General features: G+C 39.6%; 1 protein-coding gene across 2 annotated transcripts in view; it reads right to left on the bottom strand.

Moving 5' to 3' along the window:
• The window catches only part of sema3fa (sema domain, immunoglobulin domain (Ig), short basic domain, secreted, (semaphorin) 3Fa), a 52,198-nt gene extending 36,716 nt beyond the window's left edge, over window positions 1–15,482 (bottom strand). For both annotated transcript variants that reach the window (XM_008408701.2, XM_008408702.2), the window contains exons 1-2: window positions 15,128–15,482; window positions 13,297–13,445 (exon numbers count right to left, since the gene is read on the bottom strand). In XM_008408701.2, the coding sequence (XP_008406923.1) occupies window positions 13,297–13,408 (112 nt within the window). In that variant the 5' untranslated portion in view covers window positions 13,409–13,445; window positions 15,128–15,482. The remainder of the gene's footprint in view (window positions 1–13,296; window positions 13,446–15,127) is intronic.
• Window positions 15,483–23,652: the final 8,170 nt, after the last annotated feature.

The following is a 23,652-nucleotide window of genomic DNA, read 5'->3' as shown; positions in this document are numbered from 1 at the left end:
CACACATGCACGTAAATATAAAAGTGCAGGTATTGAATGATTCATGAGACCAACAAGACTTATACAATGATAAAAAGTTCTTGACGTCTACTTTATTCTTCCACTGCCTGATGATCTTTACACGCTGCACAACTTTTTGTCCAAACTTCTTCCTAAAAGAACGAGCAGCTACAGAATAAAGAAAACTAAAGTCACATCTTAGACTATTTTCAGATGTCGCAATGTGTTCTATAAAAAGCGTGCAGAACCAGCACAAAGAAAACTTTCCTTTTAAGGACATATTTCTGTACCACAAAGAGAGAAGTATTGGTGCAAACAAAAAGGAGGTGGAATATTTATCCGCAGGTTGTGAGCACAGGTCTGTAAGTGTGAGTGTTAAAAGCCTGGTTCACACTGTGCAAAACCAAACCAAGTGTTTGGCAAAGTGTTTTCTTTTTAAATCATTTGAAGGGGTCTTTGGTTGTCCAGAGTGACAGCCTCACTGACGGCGAGTTTAACACTTTCACTAGCAAAATAAAAAAAAACAATGACAAAATACCACGCATTGTCAAAAACATTGCCACCTTTTCATCTCCCTTGTTTTGGAGTTGGACTCCAAGAAAAATGAAATAGTTAACACCTGCATCACTCTGTGTGTATGCATGGTTGTCTGTTCCGTGTCCTGCCTTTTGCCAAATGACTGCTTGAGGTAGACATCAGAGTTTATTCTGTTTTGTACGCTTATGTTGAAAACACTATTGATAGAGCATGTAAAATCATTTTTCCAAATTTGTTCTAATATTAAAACTTAATAAAATCACTACACGCACACACCTTTTGCTGATGGATTTTTACAACTTTGATCAACAGTTTTTATAATGCCAGACATCACCCAACCCTTCAGCTAAACCATTTAATCAAATTGTGCAGGAGCTGAGATAAATGAAGGTTCTCTTGGGGTTTTTTTTCCTGCGGTGTGAATGGCTGTAATGATTTGTAACTAATTAATCTTTCACAGATGGTTTCATAGAACAGCACAATCAAGCCACAGCAGAGAAAAGGTAAATTTCACACTGTGCACAGATCCTGTTTGTTAATGACACAGGCTATGGACTCATGAATAGCAATCATCCCATTCTCTCTAAATGTGATTACATTTGAACAAAGCCTGTGTATGTGTTGGAGATCCTTCAGTGCCAGAAAGCATGCAACATTTCCTCTCAGCTGAGTCGACAGCATTAAAAGTAGATTTGTCAGACGTGGAATAGAAAAAAGTTTGTGCGTATCCGTGCCAGGAAGTGCTGCTCGGTGAAAGGCCGTCTGTGGTCGTCCATCAACGTAGTGTGGCGAAGCACAACATCCAGAGGAGCACCGCTTCAGCCAAAGTGATGTCTAACAGAAGGTGAAAGCACGAAATCATGGCCAGAGCATTGACTATTTTACCATTTATGCCAAGAGAAGAAAAAGAAAGAGACCCAAACGATAAGGGATAGATGGATGGAGCATGAGCGGAGAGAGGAAAAGGAAAGGCAGAGGTGCCCAGAGCATTAACGCTGTGCCAGAATTGTACGCCACTCCCCCTCCGCTTCCCTGGGGACACGAATGAAGTAAATGAATGATGGACTCGACTCACACAAACGCCTCCTTGCCTATTGAGTCCATGCAGTCCATTCACAGGGATGAGTGAGGCGTAGACATCAACAACAACAATAACAACAGCAACATAGGAGGCCCGTACTCCCATTTCTCATTTATAAATGCAGGAACACCGACACAAACATATGGCATAAACACCACGGACGGCACTGCCAACATACCATGCGAGACACCTAGAGAAGGTTCCTGAGAACATAGCTGTGAAACAATGCTTTGAGGCAGAGGGGCGTGACCGGGGCAGGCATGGAGAAAATCTTGGCATAGTGTCAATGCAGCCGCAACAAAGATCGGGAATGAGAGGCCGTCCCGTCCCAAGAATCTTTCAGTGTGCTAACCCTCAAACGAGGTTTGGAAACTACATCTTCCACCACATGCTGCCCTTCCTCTCGGATTCAATTTTTCTGTGTTGTCTTTCCAAGACAAGACGAGTTCAGGAGGTTCTCTGCTACAAAGGCTCCGTCTCACTCTGAGTTCTGACCTTAAAAGTCTGCTTTTATTACCTCCAGCCACGGCAGTTAGCTGAACTCGGGGAATGTAATTCTTCAAGAGACAAGTTATCACAAGAAATGCACAGATCATGCGTCTCCTGGATGATACAGCGTTGTGCGTTTCTTTGTGTTGCGTTTGTGATTTTGACCAATTCCATTCCAGGAAAGTAACCAGAGGAAAGCAGTATTTCATTTCCATCTCTTTTTCAAGCTGTGTCTTTTGATCAAAACATGAGCTAGACAAGAGATCAGCAACTCTAGCTCTCAAGTGAAACTGTCCTGCCATACTTTTGGATGCATCCCAACACACCTGAATAAAAAAGGATGAATCACCTCGTTGGCAACGTCAGCAATGCTTTTTTTTCCCCAAACGTCTGGTTATGAATCCTTTATTTGATGGAGCAGTGTGTAGGAGAAAAGTCACATACAAAAGTTGCAGGACAGCAGGGACTCTAGAGGACCGCAGACCTCTGAAGTATGTGGTTTCTGGCTAAAAGATTATTGCATCTCATCTCAGTTACTAACCATTTAAATTTCAAACTTTGGCGTATGTGAGTAATGTGGTAAGCATTTGACAAGGGCTCAGTTTTTATCAGTTAAACATCATACACCAAACCGGAAAGGGAGCGAAGAGTAGCAAAAATTATTAACTGCGTCTCCAGAGGGAGGCATGAAGAGAAGGAGGAATTCTTTGACATTTTGAATCCAAAGTCTCCACTGCAGCCTCCCACAAGTTCAGGGTCAGGGTCAGTTATAGGTGTCATTTTTACCTAGGCGGTTTCTTGGACTTCACCCAAAACAAATTCCCAGACACACACACTTGCTGTACTGTATCTACAACACCTGAAAATCTCATGAGACTGCAAAGCTTTCGCCCCCAAAAACAGCTCTGACACAACTTTGAGGAAATACGTTTCCTATAAAAATGTTGCTAAAAGCATTTGAAATAATTTTGCTCTTTTGAAGAGAAAATGTATTGTTCAAAGCACACATTTCAGCTTTTAGGTCAAAATATCTTTCAATGACAAATTACAACAATCCCTCCAAAGCAATCAGGGTGACGATGAGCAAGTGTGAACCAAGTTGGCAGTTTCACTGACTCCAACAACAAACTCTGCACCATGAGGTTACAGTCAGGGCCTCGTCACAGAGCTGACCTGTGGAGGCTGTCTGAGCAGTCAGCATCTGAAGTAAACCATCTCGTCCAACACTCACACGAAGCTAATGGGAAGCAGACACACAATTTGTCCAGAGTATGCCTTTGTGCACCCACGCTGCTCTCTTGCTCTTCATTCTCAAATCCTTCCATTTATCCACACTCTGGCTGAGATAGCAAACCTGACACTGATGCCCTGTAGTCCATTAGCGCTCTCAGAGCACTGTCTGATTCTGCTCCGCTGCTCCCCTCACACTTTCCTCCTCTCAGCTCATCTTCCCGACAGTTCTTATTACTTTCCCACCCGCTGGCTGGCTCGTTTTTCTGCATGTTTCACTCCTACATGCTGTACATTCACTCTCCGAAGCATCTAGGATGCAACGAGACAAGTTCAAATGACATTCTGAAAAAAAAAGAACATTTTATACAAGTAAGCATTTACTTTGTTGCTTGATCTGTAATTTACAGCAGAGTAAGGCTGCAAATTAGAACGGTTTAAATACCACAACAAAAACCGCATCACTGTTGGAGCTTTTTTTGATGTATTCCAAAAATAATTCTCCAGAATTAGAAGCAAATTACGTTTTTTTAAATTCAGCCATGAGGGACTGACTACAGGAGGCTGGTGCAACTATTTGATTCAACAGTGCAGTGCATTTTAACCCACTCTGGCTCCTGCAGCAGGAAGAGGAGGAGTTTCAGGAGGGAAACTCTGTGAGGCTATAGGGACCATTAAAACCCCATGATTAGGACAAAGACCTTCTCTTTCTGCGTCACTGCTATATTAAAGAGGACAACCTGAAACCTTCCTTCGCTATTAGGGGGATAGCAAAGGAAGAGGCCACCCTGCACTGAAACGTTGACCTGTAGTAGCCACTAGCCATAGACGCCACAGTCCAAGCCTGCTTACCATACACATGCTACAAGATGTTAGCTGAGCAGCTAACTGCTCCCGATTACAGACTCAGACGTAGCACCCAAACAACTTAGCTCCTCTCACCCATTGGGGCTCTAGTTGCAGTACATTGTGTTTTGGGAAGAGAAATAGTTCCTTAGGATGATCAGTTTGAGTGTCTTTAATGTGGTTTGTTGGGGTTTCTGAACTTCTTATGCTTAAACTGTTGCAAACAGAGCAGGCCTGTGCATGCTACTGCTAAATCAACCCTATTTGAGTTTGAACTTTTCAAACTCCATCTAAATGAGTGTTTTTAATTTAAAATCATCTAATAGAGCAATGTAAGTGAATGTTTTAATCAGTAATAGCCCTGTAAGACAAGCTCGTGTCTTTAATAGGCATTTTTCTTTCCTTTTCTTGTGTCAAAATTGTATAAACCAGCCCTAGAGAAGTATTACTAAAATACTCTGAACTGCAACCCCACCTTTTAGCATTTTGCACCTGAATATATTTTGGAAAAAGAATATAATTTTCCCAGTGTTGGAATGTCTCAAGCTTTAATGGCTTTCATGAAAGAATGATTGCATGATCGCATTCAGCGCATTTGAGAAATGTTAAAACTGGCCATCATGACAGTCAGGTCAGGAACATGATCCAAACACTAACAGACAAATGAAAATGAATGATAGCTGTCAAAAGCCAACAGGGGGAGAAGTGTCCTTGACCTGCTGTCTATTTAATTTCAGGATCGACTGCAAGCAGCCTCCCTTTACCCCCTTAGGACTCAAGCATTTCAGCCACATCTGGAGAGAATGTCCATGTAGTCTGGACCTTGACAAAGAAATCATTCTTTACATGTCAGTATTACTTCACTCCAAGAATCAAACCACAGCCTCCAACTCAATTGTTTCAGTAAATTTATTTTCACAATTGTCTTGACTAAGCCAAGTATTGGGTGCCGTACTACAGGATTTCCTGCAACAGACAAGACAGCCAACAGCTGGGGAAATAAGAGCAAGGCAGTGATTGCATCCCACCTCCTCTCTGCGGAGGGGATCATTTGAACCTGATTCAGTTTGTGAGGAGTGACAGGTAGAGGCTGCTATGGAAACCAAACCGAAGCAGTGTCACAGATAGCAGTTTTTTTTTTTTTTTTTTTTTTTTAAAGAAGCTGTGCAAGCATGCGAGCACCCACATTTGCACACGTAGAAACACACAGGCATCAACAAACAACTCAGACATAGCCACATGGACCTGAAATGAATATTAAAACATTCCTCTCTGTCACTTTAAATCTGTACCAAACCACTTCTGGTGTAAAATCCATTATAATCCTGAACCCTGTTTTCATCCCACATCCTCCTTCACCTGAGGTTTATGACAAGTCTGTATAAAACATGCACTTCTTAATGAACAAAACCACACCTCTGCAAGCACTGCTTCTGAAAGAAAATTCAAGGGTGAAGAAGAAAACAATCATAAACATCAGAAAGCTTCTTCCTAAAAATGAGAGAACGAGAAGACAAGTCTGATGTGCCACAGTGGCTCGCATCTATTTATATCCCGTCTGCCACATTTCCATCTAAAAAAGTGGCAACAGCAGAGACCAGGAGACACAAACAAACCAGCAGGCACATGCAAACAGTCACTGACACACTCACACAAATCATGATGTGTTTCAGCTGAGGGTTGTCCCTCTTAATGCAGCGGCCGGAGATTCGGGTTTTTAGAATAAGTATGCACTATGGGTCAATGGAGAATTGTTCTTTCCTGCTTTGTGCTGCAAAATACAGTTCTGGAAAAAAAAATTAAAAGACTACTTTAAATTATCAGTTTCTCTGACTTTACTTTTTATAAGTACATTTTTGAGTAAAATGAACATTGTTCTTTTATTCTTTGAACTATCGTATCCCCAAAATCCCAGGCAGAAATGTTGCATTTATTTGCAGAAAATGAGAAATGGTCAAAATAACAAAAACGACGCAGTGCTTTCAGACCTCAAATAATGCAAAGGAAACAAGTACGTAATCAATTAGAAACAACAGAACTAATGTTTTAACTCAGGAAGAGTTCAGAAATCAACATTTGGTGGAAAAACCAGGAGGTTTTCAACGGGGTTCAGTGCAGTGGGTTCTTAGTTTTTTTACAAAGCTGTATATTGTTTCAGCATGTACAACACCAGATGATAGAAGTTAAGGTAACTTGTCCTAAAATACTATGGCATTGCATTTTTTACATATTTAAGAGGTCTAAGATGCACTGAAAAGCCTATTTGCATGGCATTTGATTTATTAATGCGATATTTTAAATGTCTATACTCAAATTGAAATGAGTGAGAAATATGGTGGCCATTATAAACTTTTTTAATATCATCTTTAAACTTGCACACTAAAAACAACAAATAAGAAAATAAACACCTCGTCACACTGCTTAATGTACCTGATATCTTGTTTAAATTATTTATAAACAATTAGTCTGCTAAAGTAGGCTATTTGCTAACTTGTTGTTTTTTTAACAGCACTATTTGTGTTTTTCGGGGATCTGATACCCTGAAGTCGCAGATGTTTCCCAAAAAGGATGGAGGTGAATTTTAAAATTGTTTTCATCAGAATTTTTGTAGCAAATACAACAGAAGCCCATATTTCTTACATCTAGTGCCAACGTTAGCTTGCATATAAACAAGAACAACAAGTGGAGCAATATTTTGATCTGATTTACTGAACTTGCAAAAGCAGAACAATCCCAGCAGAAAGACAGAAATAGAACAGCCTCCTTCTGTGATCTGGCTCTTTCCACAATGAGATTGTTGCATACCAAGAGGGAATTTCTGACACCGCCTTCAAAAGATCACTAGAAAAGGTCAAGAGAGATCAGAGCGCTGTGTTTTCTTTGTTTTGTTTTGGTTAATGACTGTGGTTTAATTTTTACTTGCTGCTTTATTTAAGCAGAAGAATAGTAGAAGTTGATTCATGGGCGAGATTTGCACACATTTTAATCATGCGAAATTGCTGATTTATTCCGAGACATAAAACATGACCTTTACAAGGTACACAGTGACGCAAGGAGAAGACACAGTCAAGAAACCTTTACGTCTACCAAGGTACGGTTAAAAGGAAAACATTTGAGGGCAAAAATGAAGCGTAAAAAAAAAAAAAAGAAGAAAAAAGCTCCAAACCAGATGTCTCTCCTGCTAGGGAGCTGTAAAAATTAAAGAGCACAAGGAAAAGGTACATAAAAAGATATAAATGAAAACAATGATTTTCATTGAAGAGAAAATGTTGAAGAGAATGAAAGGGACAGAAAGGGGAGTAAAAAAATAAATGGAAACATTTTAATATTGTTTTAACACAATAAACCCACGTCTGCTATAGCAATCAAGCGACTATTACCAACCATATACAACCTAATGTAGCCCGAAACACCATCTCTGCTTATTCTGCATGAGTTAATCAAATTAAACATGCTCCTGCCCTCAGATTGGTAGCCCAGTGTGAGCTTCCTCCTTCAACTGTGGCCACTTAAAAATCCATGCTCCCTCTCTTTTTGTTGTGCATGTGGTAAAACAGTGTCCCTGCTGTGGGCGGCACACTGGGTGCTCTCCTCCTTAAGCTCACACTGCCAGCTTCTCATCAAGAGGCAGGAAGAGAGGGTAAGCATGGCGTAAAAGCAGAGGAGGATGACGAGGCAGAGGAGGGAAGGGAGGTAAAAAAAAAAAAGAGAGAGAAGACAGGAGGGCCACTATATTTAGCAGTGGAGCTGTCACCTTCTGTTTGGCTCTCCTGAATAATCAGAGTTTGACACAACGCATCCTGTGGAGCAGAGGTTGCTGGGATACACCAACCTTTCTCCACCAGCATCGCCTCTGAGGAAGAAACTAATTAAGTATTGTAATAATTGCTAGGGGCTCGCGTGAAACAGCTACCAAACGTTATTTTGCAGAAGCTTTCCTCATGGCAATGCCGTTCTATTTTTTTTTAGATCAAGTAAGGTTAGATGTTCTTTCAGCGATTCTGTATGTTTAAAGAAAACAGGTGAATGCATCATAGAAAGAAGAAATGTATGAATCATTGTGAACGCAGAATTTTGACAAAAGCCTTTCAAATAGGCACTATGCAAATTTATTCAGATTAATGACAATGAGAGGCTCTGAAAAATCTACTGTCCATTTTATGGCTGGTTTTGATCATTTTGAATTTAAAGTTTCCAGGTCACATAAGGACCTGAAAGATGATGATGTTAACTAGACAAACTCTGTTCCATGGAAAACAAGAAAGTTTGTATTAATTTTTAAACACGTATTTCGAGTCATTTCTTTCCAAAAGTTCAAAAATATTTACAGTCAGTTTCTGTCTTTGCATTATACATGCACATAGAATTCAAAACAAAATAACTCTGATCCTTCCCTGATGATTCATATCACCCAGAGTCAATCATGGGGTCTGATGAATAACGAATCTGGTCTGCAACAGGTTTGTGACGTTGCACTGATTTTTATAGGCGTTGGATCACTTTGAATCATCATCATAAGATTAAAACAATGATAACACAGATTTCAGAAAAGCCTCTGAAACATTCCTGCAACAATAAATTCCACAAACTTTCTGCAGCAACGATTAATTAAAGGATATCTGCCGTGTTGGATGCACCGAGAAATCATCTGGGGAATCAGACGGCGGTCACCTTGACCGGCACGGTTTGCTGATCAGTCGATCAAAAACTCAAAACTATTATACTTTTCTGATGAGTGAACCCACCATATAACTTAAGTGCTACCAGCCTATAACAATCCTCAATGTGGAAATTGTCTCTGAAGGAAAATTTTTCAAATATGGCTATTTTCATGATCACTTATGTGTTTAAATGAAGGTCTGAGGCAGCACAGAGAAGTTCTTCACTGCTTTGTATTTTTGCATTTATGATTGTTTTATACTTCATCTCTTCTGATACATATTTATATGTTAGGCTCCATTTGTATCAACTGGACAAATATTTAGGAGAATTTAGACAAATTGACCCAGAGGAGAGATAACAGGAAGGCTAAATGTGTTAACCTGCTTTATTTTCTCCTTTTGAGCTTTAAGTCTGTCATGGAACAGGTTGGATGCTGAAATACTGGAAGACTTTTGAAAATCTCACCGTTTAGGTAAAGTTTTACTTAAAGATTATTGTGAGTGCTAATGCTAACAAGCTAAAAGCACTACTGGCAAGCTCAACACTGAAAAGATGAAGATTGGATCTCTAGTCTTGACATCGGTAACGTCTAAGCTGAATCTAAGTAGACAACGGTGCATGCTTTCAAACCCCCTGAACTATTTGGGGATACAGCTCTGGCATGACAGGCGTGATTAATGTTTTCCCTTTGCCAGAGGAGCCCAATAAATGACAACAGAACAGGGCCACCTACGTAGAGGAATGTCACGCTGACTTAACATGTGGAAACTAAAAGTCTCTCACAAATCTGCCAGTGGGATATAATCTGCAGAAGCACCCCGTTGTTGGAAAGTTAAAAACGGCAAGTTCAAACTCAGTGGCAGCAGCTTATTATTCGGAGAATGAGAAGATGAAGGACATGTCACCGTTCCTGACGCTCGCCCTGAGAACTGTCAGGAAAGATGAGCACGATAGTGAAGTCTTTGTTCAGGCGTGACAACCATCAGCTCATTACGTGTCAGAGGAAGACCGTCCAGAGGAGAGGGGGACTACAAAGGCTGAACGAACCTAAAGACCATCCGTGAAAATTAGTTCAATTACAGGACTGCCTGGGTTTATCTTCCTCCTGCAGGCTTTCTTCCCACAGCTAACCTTGCGCCCAGGTGTTCTGCTGCGGACCACAAAGAGGCCAAAGAAAAACAGAGTTAAACACTTTCAAATGTGCCTGAGGATTGCCCTAACAAGCTATTACTGGTTAATATGGTGCCATTCTCCCACAGTTTGAGAGCAGTTAACCTCGGGAGTGACCGGCTCCTGTTTGAAGGGTCAAAACCTCGCTGCACTAAAATAGCAGGTGATTATAGACCTCGTTTAAAAGTAACTATAGGAGTTCCCAGCAGATGACACAAGCCAGTCTAGTTCAGCCTTTATGAGACAGAAGAGCTGCATACTCGCACAAATTTGAGCCTTTTTGTCCTGTTTTTCTAAATAAAATCTTGTCCTTTCAATTAATTCTAATGAAGATGATGCAGAAATTGAAAGGTGTGCCGCATTTAGTTTCTCAGCTCTGTTTTTTATGGAATCGTGCATGATGATTTGCTTCAAATGAACATTCAAAGTACTTAGTGTAAATAGTATCATAGTAACATACTTCAAACTACTCATTTTCATTCAGAAATTGTATGTCAACATGTGAAATGATTGAAATAAACAAATAAATAAATAAACTTCACAGCAGCTGTAAGCTTCAGTACATTTTATAATACTTTTTCAGAGATGGACAAATACTAGATAGTGCACACCTGCTAAGTCGGATGGAAAAGTATGCGTACTTCTCAAAATTTTTACAAAAAAGTACATTATGGCATATATATGCTTTCAAGTCAATACTTTCCTGAATAACTGGTTTTCAATATTACACAGCTGAAAATCCTTTGGGGTATTTCTGTACAAGGTCTATACATCTTATTTTCTGGAAAATATCTCAGATTCAATCAAATTTAAATTAGATTAGTAGTGTTAGTAGATTTAGGGTTTTACTTTGACTGGGCCATTTGAACATTCTGATAAGCTATGAATCAAAGAATTTGATTTTTTGTTTAGGGTTATTTTGTGTTACCATTCTCAATTTTTTGTATGTTTAACCGGTTTTCTTCCTAGATTGTTTTGCTTTTAGATCCGACCACTTTCCCATCGATTCTGAGGAGTTTCCTGCTCATACTCAAGAAAAGCAACCCAAAAGCTTGATGAACTGTAAAGAGATTTTAGCTCACTGACTCACTGATTGTCGGTCTAAACTCAGCCTGCCATGCACACTGTTATTAACCATCAGGGAAAATACTGTCAGCTTTCCAGAGTGATCTGTGTGTCTGCAACCATAATCAGATTTACGTCCCGTAGCAGAAAAAGTGAAGGAAAAAGTCAAGTTGTTCACTACACACACTCAAATCAGCTGCAAGGAAAATAGTTCAAAAGACAAGATACATAAAGCAGCTTTGGTTCTGTAGAGATAATTTCCTTCATTTCATCAAAGAAATCATGTTTTCCTTTCAAAACGAAAACTAATTTCTTTCATTTCAACGATGGAGATGTTGGATTTATAAACTGTAGCCTATCAGCATCAAAGGAAAAAAGCCAACATCAACTCTCGCAAACATGGTGCAAAAGTGCTGTTATATCACAGCGATGCTTTTATATAATTTGTCAGTTGTTGTTTTTTTTTATCATGCATATTAATGCACATCTCAGATGCAGCCTAACGTGAGTGTGAAATAAAGAGTGGGTTTTTAAGCATTGTCCTTATACAAAAATGCTCTGCTTGTGTCTTTTTTCCTATTAAAAGCCATGTTTAGCTCCATCTGTGGTTCATTGTGAGTGGCTCCGACAGAGAGCAAATATCAGAAAGGCAAATACGAACTGTGGATGCAGAATAAGAAAAAAAACAAAAAAAACTTGAACAGCAGCCAAATGTAGCAAAAATCCTCCCCACCAGTTTCCTAAAATGTAAATAATCAGAGACCTTTATGGATAAAGATGTGAGGCTGGGTCATGTGCAGCAAATTCAGCAACCCTAACGCCGTCACCTTCTGCATTTCCTTACTCTGATATTGGCTAGAAATTCAAATGCTTATTTGGAAATTTCATTGTTTACATTATCATGAGGCACTTATCACAAGAGATAACTGCAGTACGTTGCCATTATGAAGCCTAAAGCCAAGTGCTTTGTTAAGTACACCGGCACATAAAAAATTAATAAAGCATTCCTCGTGGAGCAGTGCAAAAATCCATACAATTAGCGGATCACACAGATTAGATGCGTTATTAGTCTCAGGCCACTTGAAGTTGCTCCGTCGTGCATAAACTAACCTCCAAAACTAATTAAAAACAAGCAAACAAATTTAAGATAGAAGAGAATAAATTGACATTTCCCAGCAAAGTAAATGTGAGACTATTAACAAGTGAAACACCCGCTGAGAGAAAAAGATTGGACTCAAAGGTTAAAGCAAAAGGGGGAATTGAAGGGCATTAATAGAGTACTGGCCTCCATCAAAACCAATGCCCTATGTTGTAATTTTGAGAGAAACTGTAACAAAAGTTAATGGGTTTTCCCTTTGGCCACGCTCCACCTCTCGACCTACTTCTATGGACTTAAGTGCTGCCCTTGTTTGGTACCATGTATACACACAAACAAGCGCCATGAATCAATAATTCTGTTTTAACGGACTTAAATAACACAAACTGTGTGAGACAGTCCAGGATTTTTATTGTTTTTATGAGCACGCATCACCTAAGTTCATCTGGAATCGCCCAGAGGTTTGGTTTTCAAGGCTTCAAAGCTGCAGTTCATTCTGCGTTCCTCAATTTTCTCACATGAAAGCTGTCTGGCTAACAGTACTCAAGAGTGGTGCTCTCATAAAAGGAGACAGATCCGAACTCAGCGATATTAAAGTCGTCAGCAGAGACAGGTACAATAAAACCTCGAGGACAGTCTTGGAAGCCACTTTGACAAAGCAGCAGAAACAGCTCTGCTGGGACCTATTTTAGCCGGACAATTCAACACACAGGCTCTCACGCTGGCACTGACCGACATTCATAACATGCTGGATCTGCACCCGGAGTACGTGCACAGCCAAGTGTTAAATTTGACTTGATTTCAGAAAGCAGCCGAGGTCACACAAAGGCTTGTTTTGGGGGGGACTAATAACAGCCGTGCAATTTGATGAAGACAAATTCTGCGGCCCTGAATAGTTCGGACAATCAGCGGCACATCTCATTATTCTCACCGGCTTCTCCCACACAATCAAACCCCAGTTAAGCTCTGGCTGAACAAGAGCCAGGGTTGCAAACCCTGAATCTTGCTGTTGCCAGCAGTTAACCCATTCCTGATAGAGACCAAAATGGAGAGAAGGTGTTGCACCAGGTCTGCAGGTTAAACACAAAAAGAAAGGTCGCAGTGTTTTCAAGTGCCTTACCTTTAAAGGACAGGAAGATTCTGGGAGCAGACAGAGGATCATTGGAAGGTGGCAGCCCGCCCGCCGACACGGTCAGGAGGCCCAGCAGCCAGGACAGTTTGTCCCACAACATTGTCCCTCTATTTGTTAACAGAGGAGATGTCCCGTAGCTGTGAGACAGACAACACCAGGCATCAAAAATCCACAGGCCCTTTAAATTAAAAAAGCAACATAAGAATAAATAAATAAAAATCTCACCCTTACTAAACCGTCTGTACTTATCTTGTCATGTGAATTTCCATGGCGTAAAATACAAATAATCTGTCAGGTGGACACCTGAACAAGAGTCCTGTTGCTAATTTGAATCCCCAATCTGACAGCTGTGCATTTTGTACACTGGACAAATAATTAGCACTGCACAGCAGGAGTCAGATGACACAGAAGTCAGTTTCAGATTTGAAGCTTAAGGCTTATTTCTGATTATTTTAAATATCCAAACATTTATCTTTAAGGTCTTACACTTGGTTGGGGAGGTGGCCACCTATTCTGTTATGTTATATATGGGTTGGCAGCAGAAGGTGTTCCTCTGTGCTTTATTCATCCAAAGAACTGCACCTGCTCATTATGAACTTTTTTGTGTTGAAGTGAAGGAAATAAGGCCTCAGGGTTAAACTCTGTCATCTGAGTGCTGATCTAACGAGGAACTCAACATGCATGATTGGCTGCCTTTTTGTATCACCAAGCCATGCAACTTAAATCATGCTTTGTGAATCTTTTTTGCAAAGAAAATCTACATTTTTTTTATCACAAGCTCCTCTTTTCTGTAGCTTTTTTTTTTCCATGATTGATCCAGTTGGTGTTTGCCTCAGCACTTATTAAAATCGGCAAGATTGAACTTTTTGACTAAAGCTACATAACATGTTTGCTACAAATGCATAGCAACGAATTTGAGGAGATATTGCACTGTTTCCCCGATAGCAGGACTGGAAAGAGTTGCTGCCCCTTAAGCCTGGCGCGCACTGGCTGCGCTGACAGATTAAATCACAAAGCGCATCAGCATGCTGTCATCCGCCACAAAGAGAGCTGGAGATAATATCCTCATAAATGGGTTCTGAGGACTATCCAAGAAATCAGAGTGTGGACGAATTTGCAAAAAAAAAAGGGAGAGAAAGAAACAAAGAAAAACGTGCATAAAAATGCATGATGGTCTAGGTTTGGAAACAAAACAGTGATAGCAAGGAAATGGAGGGGGGGATTCGATGTAATCATCCATGTATGCCACTGATCTCCTTGTAAACGTGGATCAGAGTTTGAGGTCAGATTTTCAGTCAGGGTTTAAGATCAAGTTCCACACTGAGCCACAGAAGGCAGAGCTCCAAAGGAGAGCCGCTAACCAAAATAAAGCCTGACTGCATGGGCTCCGAGTTAGGAGGACATGATCCACATGCCTTTTGGAAGCAAAATATGGCATTTACATGAAAACAAAATTATTGTCTGGAGACTGGATGTGTGCTTAGTTTGAAATCTCAGAATGCACATGCAGCAGAAACTTTAAATGTCCACCAAAACGCACAGAGACACGGACAATGACGCGCAGCTTTTGCGCCGTGCGTGATTTTCAACAGTGTTTCATTAAAACAAGCGACCTCCCACGCATTTAAGGAGGCGCACCAAAAAATATAAAGCTTAAGTATTTCAGTAAATGACCAAATAATCTTGCAAATATCCATTTGCACTCAGAAAGCAACTATTTTCCCCACCGCATTCTTCAAGCGCATATGTCACAAGTGAACTTATAGTTTTAGGATTTCATTTTTCATAAAAAAAAGATACTTCCTTAATAATCACCTACCTTCTAGATGCTCCTAGATTTTGCACTACGGCTGGTCACCATTTAAAACCATCCACTCAGGTTGCTCCGTCCGCAGGCGTATCAATCGCAGATCCTGCACGATTATCCCAGAGCCAAACAAAGCTTGGATTTAAATTACCTTCACGGAGCCCCTTAAACTTGAAGCTAGCACTTTATTGCAGCAGAAGATTCCGTGGGTTTTTTACTTCTACCCTCGAAAAGGTGAACAAAAAAAAAACAAAAAAAAAGGGAAGAGTTTTCGCTTGGACACAATCGTCGGAGCGGAGATTCAACCCGTGCGCAGCGACGCTCATGTCTGGAGTGGAAGGAAGCGGATTTCTGCAGGTGGATAGGCTGAGGTCTCCGCGGTTGTGGACACACCCAAGGGGGAGGGAACCTACCTTAGCAGCCCTCCCTAAAATCTCACAAAATCCTACATCTTTATCCGACACCACCCGTCAACTTTTCATATTTATCGTCTCGTTTCAGAACGTTAACTTTATGTTTTTATTCGTTTTATTGGGACATTATTAAATGATTTGCAAGACAGTACAGCTTATTTTGCAGGCCTCGTCTAGTCTTTCCGCGTGTATTTATCGTTCCCATGAAGGATCAAACCACATTTTCCACACATTAATAAAATAAAAATAAAGAGTGGGAACAGTGCTGCATTTCGTCTCGAGCCAAAAGTCATTCAGTTTGTTTCAAAATGACAAATCTAGTCCAAATTGTTGAAAGTAGATACTGAAATAAGAGAGGTGGTTTCAATTTATTTTCATTACCATGAACATTTATCTTTCTGATCACCAATATTGTGTGCCTCACAAAAATATTCATTTTTCTAGTGGTTTTATTATTCATCTTGTCAGCAAGAAACGTGTGGGATTTCTGTGATTAGACTACACAAAGTGATACATATTTATAGAAGGAATATGATACATGGTTTTCAAAACGGTTTACAAATAAAATCTAAAAAGCCCAGTAGAAATTTATATTCAGGTCCGTTAAGGTAAATACCACATTTTGCTGCAGTTTCAACTGCAAGTCTGTTGGGTAAATTTCTACCAGCTATTTCTATCAGAGACTGAACTTAAAATGTGGATTCTCCTTTACAAAGTAGCTTAAACTCAGTCCAATTGAGTGGTGAAATTACAATAAATAGTCAACATTTTTGAGAGATTCTCTGTAACATTTATCTCCGGGCTGGCGATTTTAATGAATTGATAGACTTTGATCTAAATCCTTCATTTCTTGATCTGGCTGTATGTTTTGGCTCATTGTCCTTCTGAAAGGTGAATCTTCACCTCAGTTTGAGTTTTTTTTTTGCAGCTTCCAAACAGTTTTCTTCCAATATTAACTTGCATGACTAGCAGCAGCTTCTTTGTTCCTGCGGATAAAAACATCCCTACAGCATAATGCAGTCACCACCGTGTTTCATCACATAGATGTCTATTCAGAGGTATGTTTACTCTCCTGTTATTTCTCTGATGCACACAGCATTTTGCAAGGAGACAAAAAGTTACATTTTGGTCCCACCTGCTAACAGATGTTTGCTATAATCAGGGCTTATTATGACTTTCTTTCTTTTCACAGGTTTTATTCTTGCAGATTGTGTACATCTCTACATGTCCTCCAGATTTACATTGTGTATTTTGGCTGCTTCAAAGCACTTCTCTGCTCTGTCAGTTTAAGTGCATTACATGAAAGATTGAACTGTACCTTTAGATATGTCTTTTTCCTTTAAGCTTCTCCACAACTTTGTTACTGTGGATCCCTGGAAGAGTAGCCACTGTTACGGTAACGGCTAATGGAGATCCAAATAAACAAACAAACAAGCAAACTTTATTACTGATGTTTCTGGCTTTTCAATTAGTCGTCATGAATGAAAAAACCACGTGCAGCGACGCTCAAGTCTGAAGCAGCAACGCTGTTAGTCTGGATTCATTTGTTTGAAAGATTTATCGAGGGAGATGAGAGTGAAGGGGGCTGAATACTAATATGGTCCACACTTTTCAGATTGTTTTACTTGTTACATATTTTGAATCCTATTTTTGTTGCTTTATCACATACATTTCCAATAAATCATATGAAAGTGGAGGGTTGGAATGTGGCAGAATTTGTAACAAAATAGAAAAAAAAAATGAATAGGGGATGATTGTAACACTTTTTGCCTCCGCTTATCTAACTCCTACTTTGAAAAGATGGTGATTAGCACACATTCGAATAAAACAATCTGAGTTCAGTTCTCTAATTTCAGTAACTCTCATCCACACATCCCAAAATGATTAACAGCAGAAGGGGGAGAACATATAGACAGACTTGTGTGCGTCGTGTCTGAACTCTGAGGCATGAACTCTCAAGTATGCGGCTGATGACTTTTAGAGAAACCACAGGAGGCTTGTCTTACACGACCACCGGAGAATCACAATCAGACCCAGGTCATTTCACAGCTTTAATTAACCACTGATTGCCAGCTGCTGATTTATATTTAGCGCAGCCAAGCAGCACCAGGTTGCGTGTCAAATCAAAGCAGAACAATAGTTCATTTCTGCTTGCTTTGGCGACATCTTGATTCTGAAAATGCTTTGATGTGTGACGAATGGATGAATCATTTACTATATTTTGACTAAGACAGGGAAGGGCTGAATATTCACAAAAGAGCCGGTTGGGGAAAAAAATGGCCAGATGCAGATAAGGCTGATTTCCACCAACACCTCAGTGACCTAACGGAGGATCGCCAGCTCCTGCCTCAGATAGGCATCAGATATTCATGGGCAAATGGAGCCTTAAATCCTTTAATCTCACTTGATCTACCCAGCCGATCACACAGGCTTATTTCGCTTCTTGTCCGGACAACATACAACGCAGCTGACACTCGGCATGCATACTTATTGTTCTAGATACAGTAGCTTAGGTTACATGTACTGTTAAAGACATTAGAGTTACCTTATAGTCTTGTGAGGTCAAACAGGAATTTCCAAGACGAAAAGAAAAGACAACTGTATGAAGATATTTTTTGATTCTTTGCACACCTTTTATTATATGAGGGGATAATGTCTACTGGACTATTTCTAGAGAAAAACACAAAAAATTTCATTGGAACGAGAAACACAGATGTCTGTTTTTGTGACAGCTCATTACAAAAAGGCCCCTTGGGCGTCTTTGTGTTAAGTAAAGACTACATCTTTTGTAGGAAGTTTAAGTTTTCCACATTTTGAGGAAATTCTTGGAAATATTATATCAGCATGTGTAAAAGATGCTGTGCAGGTTGGATCCTTTTGACTTCTGCAGAAATGAATTTTTCTGAATGCGAGAAACAACTAGCATACTTTCACACACCAGACAGATGTTTGCGATGTCTGAGTTTCTTTGAACTTAAAAGGCAAGTGTCTGAGTCCAAGTTAAACAACAAAAAAAATAATAATCTAGATTAATACATGAAGGTGTGCAATCCTTGAAAGGGGTTTGTGCTAATAAATATGTCTCATGAATAACTCACCTTCCAGAAATCCTTCACACTTCGGCAGCTGAAATGAACCTGGAATTAAAATGTGGGTGGGCCAGATGAGTTTTATTGTTACTGCTAACCGGCTCTTTCTCTTCTTTTTTGTCCCACTTCTAGTCTCTCTTTTTGTCAGGCAGCCAACAGCTGCATGTTGTTTCCTATATTTCTTTTTAATCAACAATATTATTCCCATCTTCAGCCCTCTGGTGGCCTCGCCATCTGTCACTTGCGTGAGACAAGAGGAAAGCAATTATTGAATCCTGGCTTTGAGGAGTGCCTGCTTTCACAAAAGTCCCTCCATGCTTCCCAGATTTTCCTCTGGCTCTCTGCAGCAACTATCTGAGCAGTGAAAAGTGAAAAATGTCGACGGAACCAAAGATTACAGCTGGCTACCAGAAAAATCAGTCCCTGGGACTCTGTAAAAACAGTGGCTGAGGCCTTCTGTTTTCCAAAAGAGGAACTGGTGTTATATTTAAAAATTATTCTTAGATGACGTCTGCGATATTTCCCAGACATCCCTGCAGATAAAACAATTCTCCTCCTAGTAAAATTGTGTCACAATACAGTGTTAAAACCACAAACTCTAATGTGTTTCACATTTGAGAATAAGTCAGATGAGGGAAAAAAAATAAAATGGGTTTCAATTTATTTTATTAAATAAACTCTGAAATGTTTAATTAAAGCTAGCTGCTTTCACAAGTAAGCTAACCTGTAGACAAATCAGTGTGTAACTTAATATTAGTCAATAATAGTATAATACTAAAGAACAAAAAGACAAGTCAGAGATAAACATGTGAAGAAATCTGAAGCAGGCTTAGAATATCAACCAGCATCCTAAACCTTCGACAATTCACTGAGATCCCTGAAAGAAAATCATCAATTCACATCAACAAACCTGCCAAAGTCTTCCTCATCATCTGACAGAACAAACAAGGGAAACATTAATCAGAGTAACTCAGGAGCCAAAGCTCAAGTGGGGCAACAAACTATTTATCATAAACTTTAGAAATCTGGCCTTTCTAGAAGAGTTTCAAGAAAAGGGCTATTATTGCTAAAAGAAACGCCTCAGAAGTCCTGTTTGCAGTTTGCAACTATCATGTGAGATGGGAAACGTGTGGATATATATATGTGGACTAATATATGTAGCATCTCCAAGGAAGAAAGAATGCAGGTTTCATTTCAGAGAAAGGCTGTTCTGAAAAGTATTCTTTTTAAATATATTTTTCTTCCACTTCACAATTAACCATTACTTTACCTGAATAAAATCCACAAGCAACAGATTGAAGTTTGTGGTTGTAAGGTGACACAATCCAAAAATGGTTCACTTGGTTTGGACATGTTTCCAAGGTACTGCATGAGACTGACTCTCAGCTGAACATGTTTATTTAAAAATTTAATTTTCTTTTTCTAGAGACTTGCAATAACACTGCATACATAATTAAAATGCCACCAGTAGTTGTCTGTCGGCATTGTAAGGCATCATTAATATAAAAACAGGGAAAAGAAAATCATTTGCAGACGTGGCAAATATACAGGAACAACACATTGAAGCTGCACATGAGCAGAGGTCATTATATAATAGGATTGTCATCACATTTAATACCGTTTAACCTCCAACCTTTTACCACCAGTGGCTTAATCACTCACATAAAGTAATTATTAACATGCTGTGACGAGCTCAATCCCCGTCTCCCGGCTTGCCCCTCGTGTTCGGGAGGCAATTAACAGCTGTTCATTACCAATGAGGTGAGGAATCAAGTGCAATCCGCTGTGCACATCTGGAAGCCTGCACCCACCCAAATGAAACGGGCAGATGTGAGTGTGCACGCATTCTTACACACAAATTGACCACAGACATGCAGACGAGGAAGCTGCGACACGGTGGCCCGCTGCACACTCGGAGGGACACATCACTTGTGTTGAATTTAATGAGGGAACATGTACTCATTCCTCTAACCTCACCAGGAGAGCTGTTACCTTTTGGTGCGATAAGATATTAAAAATTCACACTGTTTCTGCCGTGCTTTGACTGGTACTGCAGCATGCTCATTAGCATTTAAATGGGAAAAAGATAACTCTGCACTTCGTAGACTCGTATCTCCATCACAAAGCTGCCAGACAGAGAGAGAAAAAAATGAATTAAAGGATTAAAACTTGTCTGCTTTAGACAACTACAGCTGGAAACGGCTACCTCACATCTGACGACTAAGTTTGTTCAGCTGCTGATTTTGTTTTGCTGTGCCATTCATAGAATTGGCATGGAGGTAGGTTATCTGATAATGAGGTGATTTGTTGGAGAGAAAACAACTCAACTTGTGTTTAAAATGTACAAATGTAAAAGTAATGAGGCATGAGTCAGTTATAAATAAGTTCAAGTTGGAAAACTTCTAAAATAGTCCTGTTGTTATGTTCTCATGTTTTGAAGTCAGTGATGTCACAAAATGTACCCATGACCCATCTTTGAAGGAAAAAAACAACAACAAAAAAACAAGTGTGACTATGGTGGCATGTGCTGCAACACTTGAGAAAAGAAGAATTGAAGCAGTTACTGAGAGGAAAGTTCATAAAGAATATTTCCACAGGCTGGACCATCCTAGATGTCAAGGAAAAACAATCATCCAAACTATGAGTGCTCATAGATGCCAAAGCGTAAAAGAATCATATTACATCAACGTTCTGTTTTAAGTGAAGTTCATGACTAGTTTGAATCCAGCCAGGTAAGTAGTAAGGCAACGGCTGACCCAAAGGAAAATACGACTGCTACAGACAGTAAGATAAGAAATATTAGCTCTCTTATTAGCTACTTTGAAGCGCTACTACTGCACAACTTTTTGTCCAGTTTGGAAATGTACGACTGTCCACAAGCCTAAATTCAAATGGCACTGAAACAACCTAAAAAATAAACTTTAATAATCTTTGCTTTGCAAGAAAATCTGTGTGAGAAATGAATGTTGGTGTTGCGTGATTGTTCAGCGTGACAAATGCATTGACGTCTGATTTGACTTTCTTACCACCAAAGACAATTATCAAATAGCGTCAAACGTTTCACATTTTCACATGTTTATTTACATTGTGCGAATGTGATAATTTTGTGCTATTAAACCCTTATATATAAAACAAATCGGTTTAATTGAATTAACATACATACCTCAGTTTATGAATGATTGTTTCATGTCAGTTTTGTTTTCTCTCTTACTGTGCATGTTGTTGAGTTGACAACATACACAGTAAGAGTTAATGAAGCACTTCATGACATCTATCTGTAAAAACTTTTACTGTCTGAAAATGTGTAGAAAGTAGAATTTCTGGTTATTTAATTGGCGGGGAAAGAAATGTTAGAAAACATGAGAAACAAAAACCCTGCTTGCAAATCTTAAGTGAGGTTTTTGGAGAACTTGTTGGTATTTCCTATTAATATTACACATTTTGTGTTTGCTGTACAAATAGAGAAATATTTGTCTGTTATTCCATGAAGTGCATTCATGTCCTCAGGGATTCACCCTGTGGTTTTAGATTCCCATTTAAAACCACATTTTGTGAACCAAGCAATAAAAAAAACAACTTGGACATTTGCTATTTTTGTTGGCCGGCCCAGACATTGACCGTGTTGACTTTAACACACTGTATTGTTGAAACAGTCTCACAAGTGGATCTGGATTCTTTACACAACGTTGTAAATTTCATTCTTGCTTTACTTTCCTCTCTTTTTCTTTAGTTATGCTCACATGACAAGACTTTTCAGCTGTTCATAATGAAACAAAAATCAAACCCCGCTCTGCATTCTCCAGATCTCCACATGTTTAGCTGATTGTCATTTTTCTGCCTGTATTTGTTCCTCCTTCTTTTGTCACGGAGGCTGACTATGACTCAGCTGGGGCTTTGCGGAGCTAAAAATGGTACAGCTGCCTTTTGTAAATGATAAAAGTTTGTCTCATTGAATTCTGCCTGGGAACAAGAGGAGGAGGGCAGCTGTGGTGGGATGATTTGGTATGAATTAAAGCTGTTTCCTAACAGGCTCTGCGGGGTCTGATCCCGTCCGCTGCTTTCCCGCTGGATTATCTCCACAACTGGAGTAAAGAGGGCATTATGTTATTTTAGCTCTCATTCTCTCCTGTCTTGTCTACCTCATGCATAAAATATAGGGTATTGTATTTAGCAAGATTTTATGTGTAATAGCACTACAACCAGCCATAAGTGGGTTGGGATGTGGGATGGGGGCTGGTTGCGTAACAGTTTTCCCATCTCGTGTTGGTTCTGTATCTCAGTGTCTTTCTTTATGGGGCTCCAGCCGCAGGCCGCCGACCTGAGGGCAATACTGTAGACAGGAGAGGAAATGAGCCGGCTTTCTTCTGCAAGCCAAAAAAGTGAGGATTAGTAGCTGTGCTTAGATTACTGTACTCTGTGGTCTGACAGGGAAATGCCTCGAATTTTCAGGTTTCACCATAACTGAAGAAAATAAAACCTTTGTGTGCATTGTTTTTGTTTGAGTCACGTGATTCTTCCTTTTTTTTTTTTAAAGTCAATGAGAGTCAAAAACATATAAGTTAAAAAGGTTACAAGACTGTTTAATGTGTCTGCCTTGTTCTTTGTGTTGAATCAGTAAACATTTAATAATATCAGGTGTTTACAGTGTGAGAAGAGATCATACAGTAAGAGAATCTGTGCACACAAGTAAACCGTGTTTAAAGGGGAGAGGGAAAAACTCAAATTCAGCAGTAACCCGTGAAACCTTTGTGAAATCCAACTTAGGGTTTTGTAGGTACAGGACAGTTCAAGGCCCATAGAGCAAAGGATAGAAATGCTTGACACCCACAAAGCTCTGGTCATTTATTCAGAAAAACTATACTAAACGTCACAATCAGAACCTTGAAGAATCGTTAGCTGGGTTATTCAGCAAAACAAATAGCAAATCGCTCAGCAAGCAGAAATAATTACAGACAAGCTGCAGTAATGATCAACTTTACGGTGAACAGTAGAAACTAAAGGTGTGTTTGAAATGTTCACTGTACAGACAGCTGCT

This window comes from Poecilia reticulata, linkage group LG5 (genome assembly GCF_000633615.1).
Source record: "Poecilia reticulata strain Guanapo linkage group LG5, Guppy_female_1.0+MT, whole genome shotgun sequence".
In the NCBI taxonomy this organism is placed as follows: Eukaryota; Metazoa; Chordata; class Actinopteri; order Cyprinodontiformes; family Poeciliidae; genus Poecilia; species Poecilia reticulata.
This window is presented reverse-complemented; position numbering and strand designations above follow the sequence as displayed.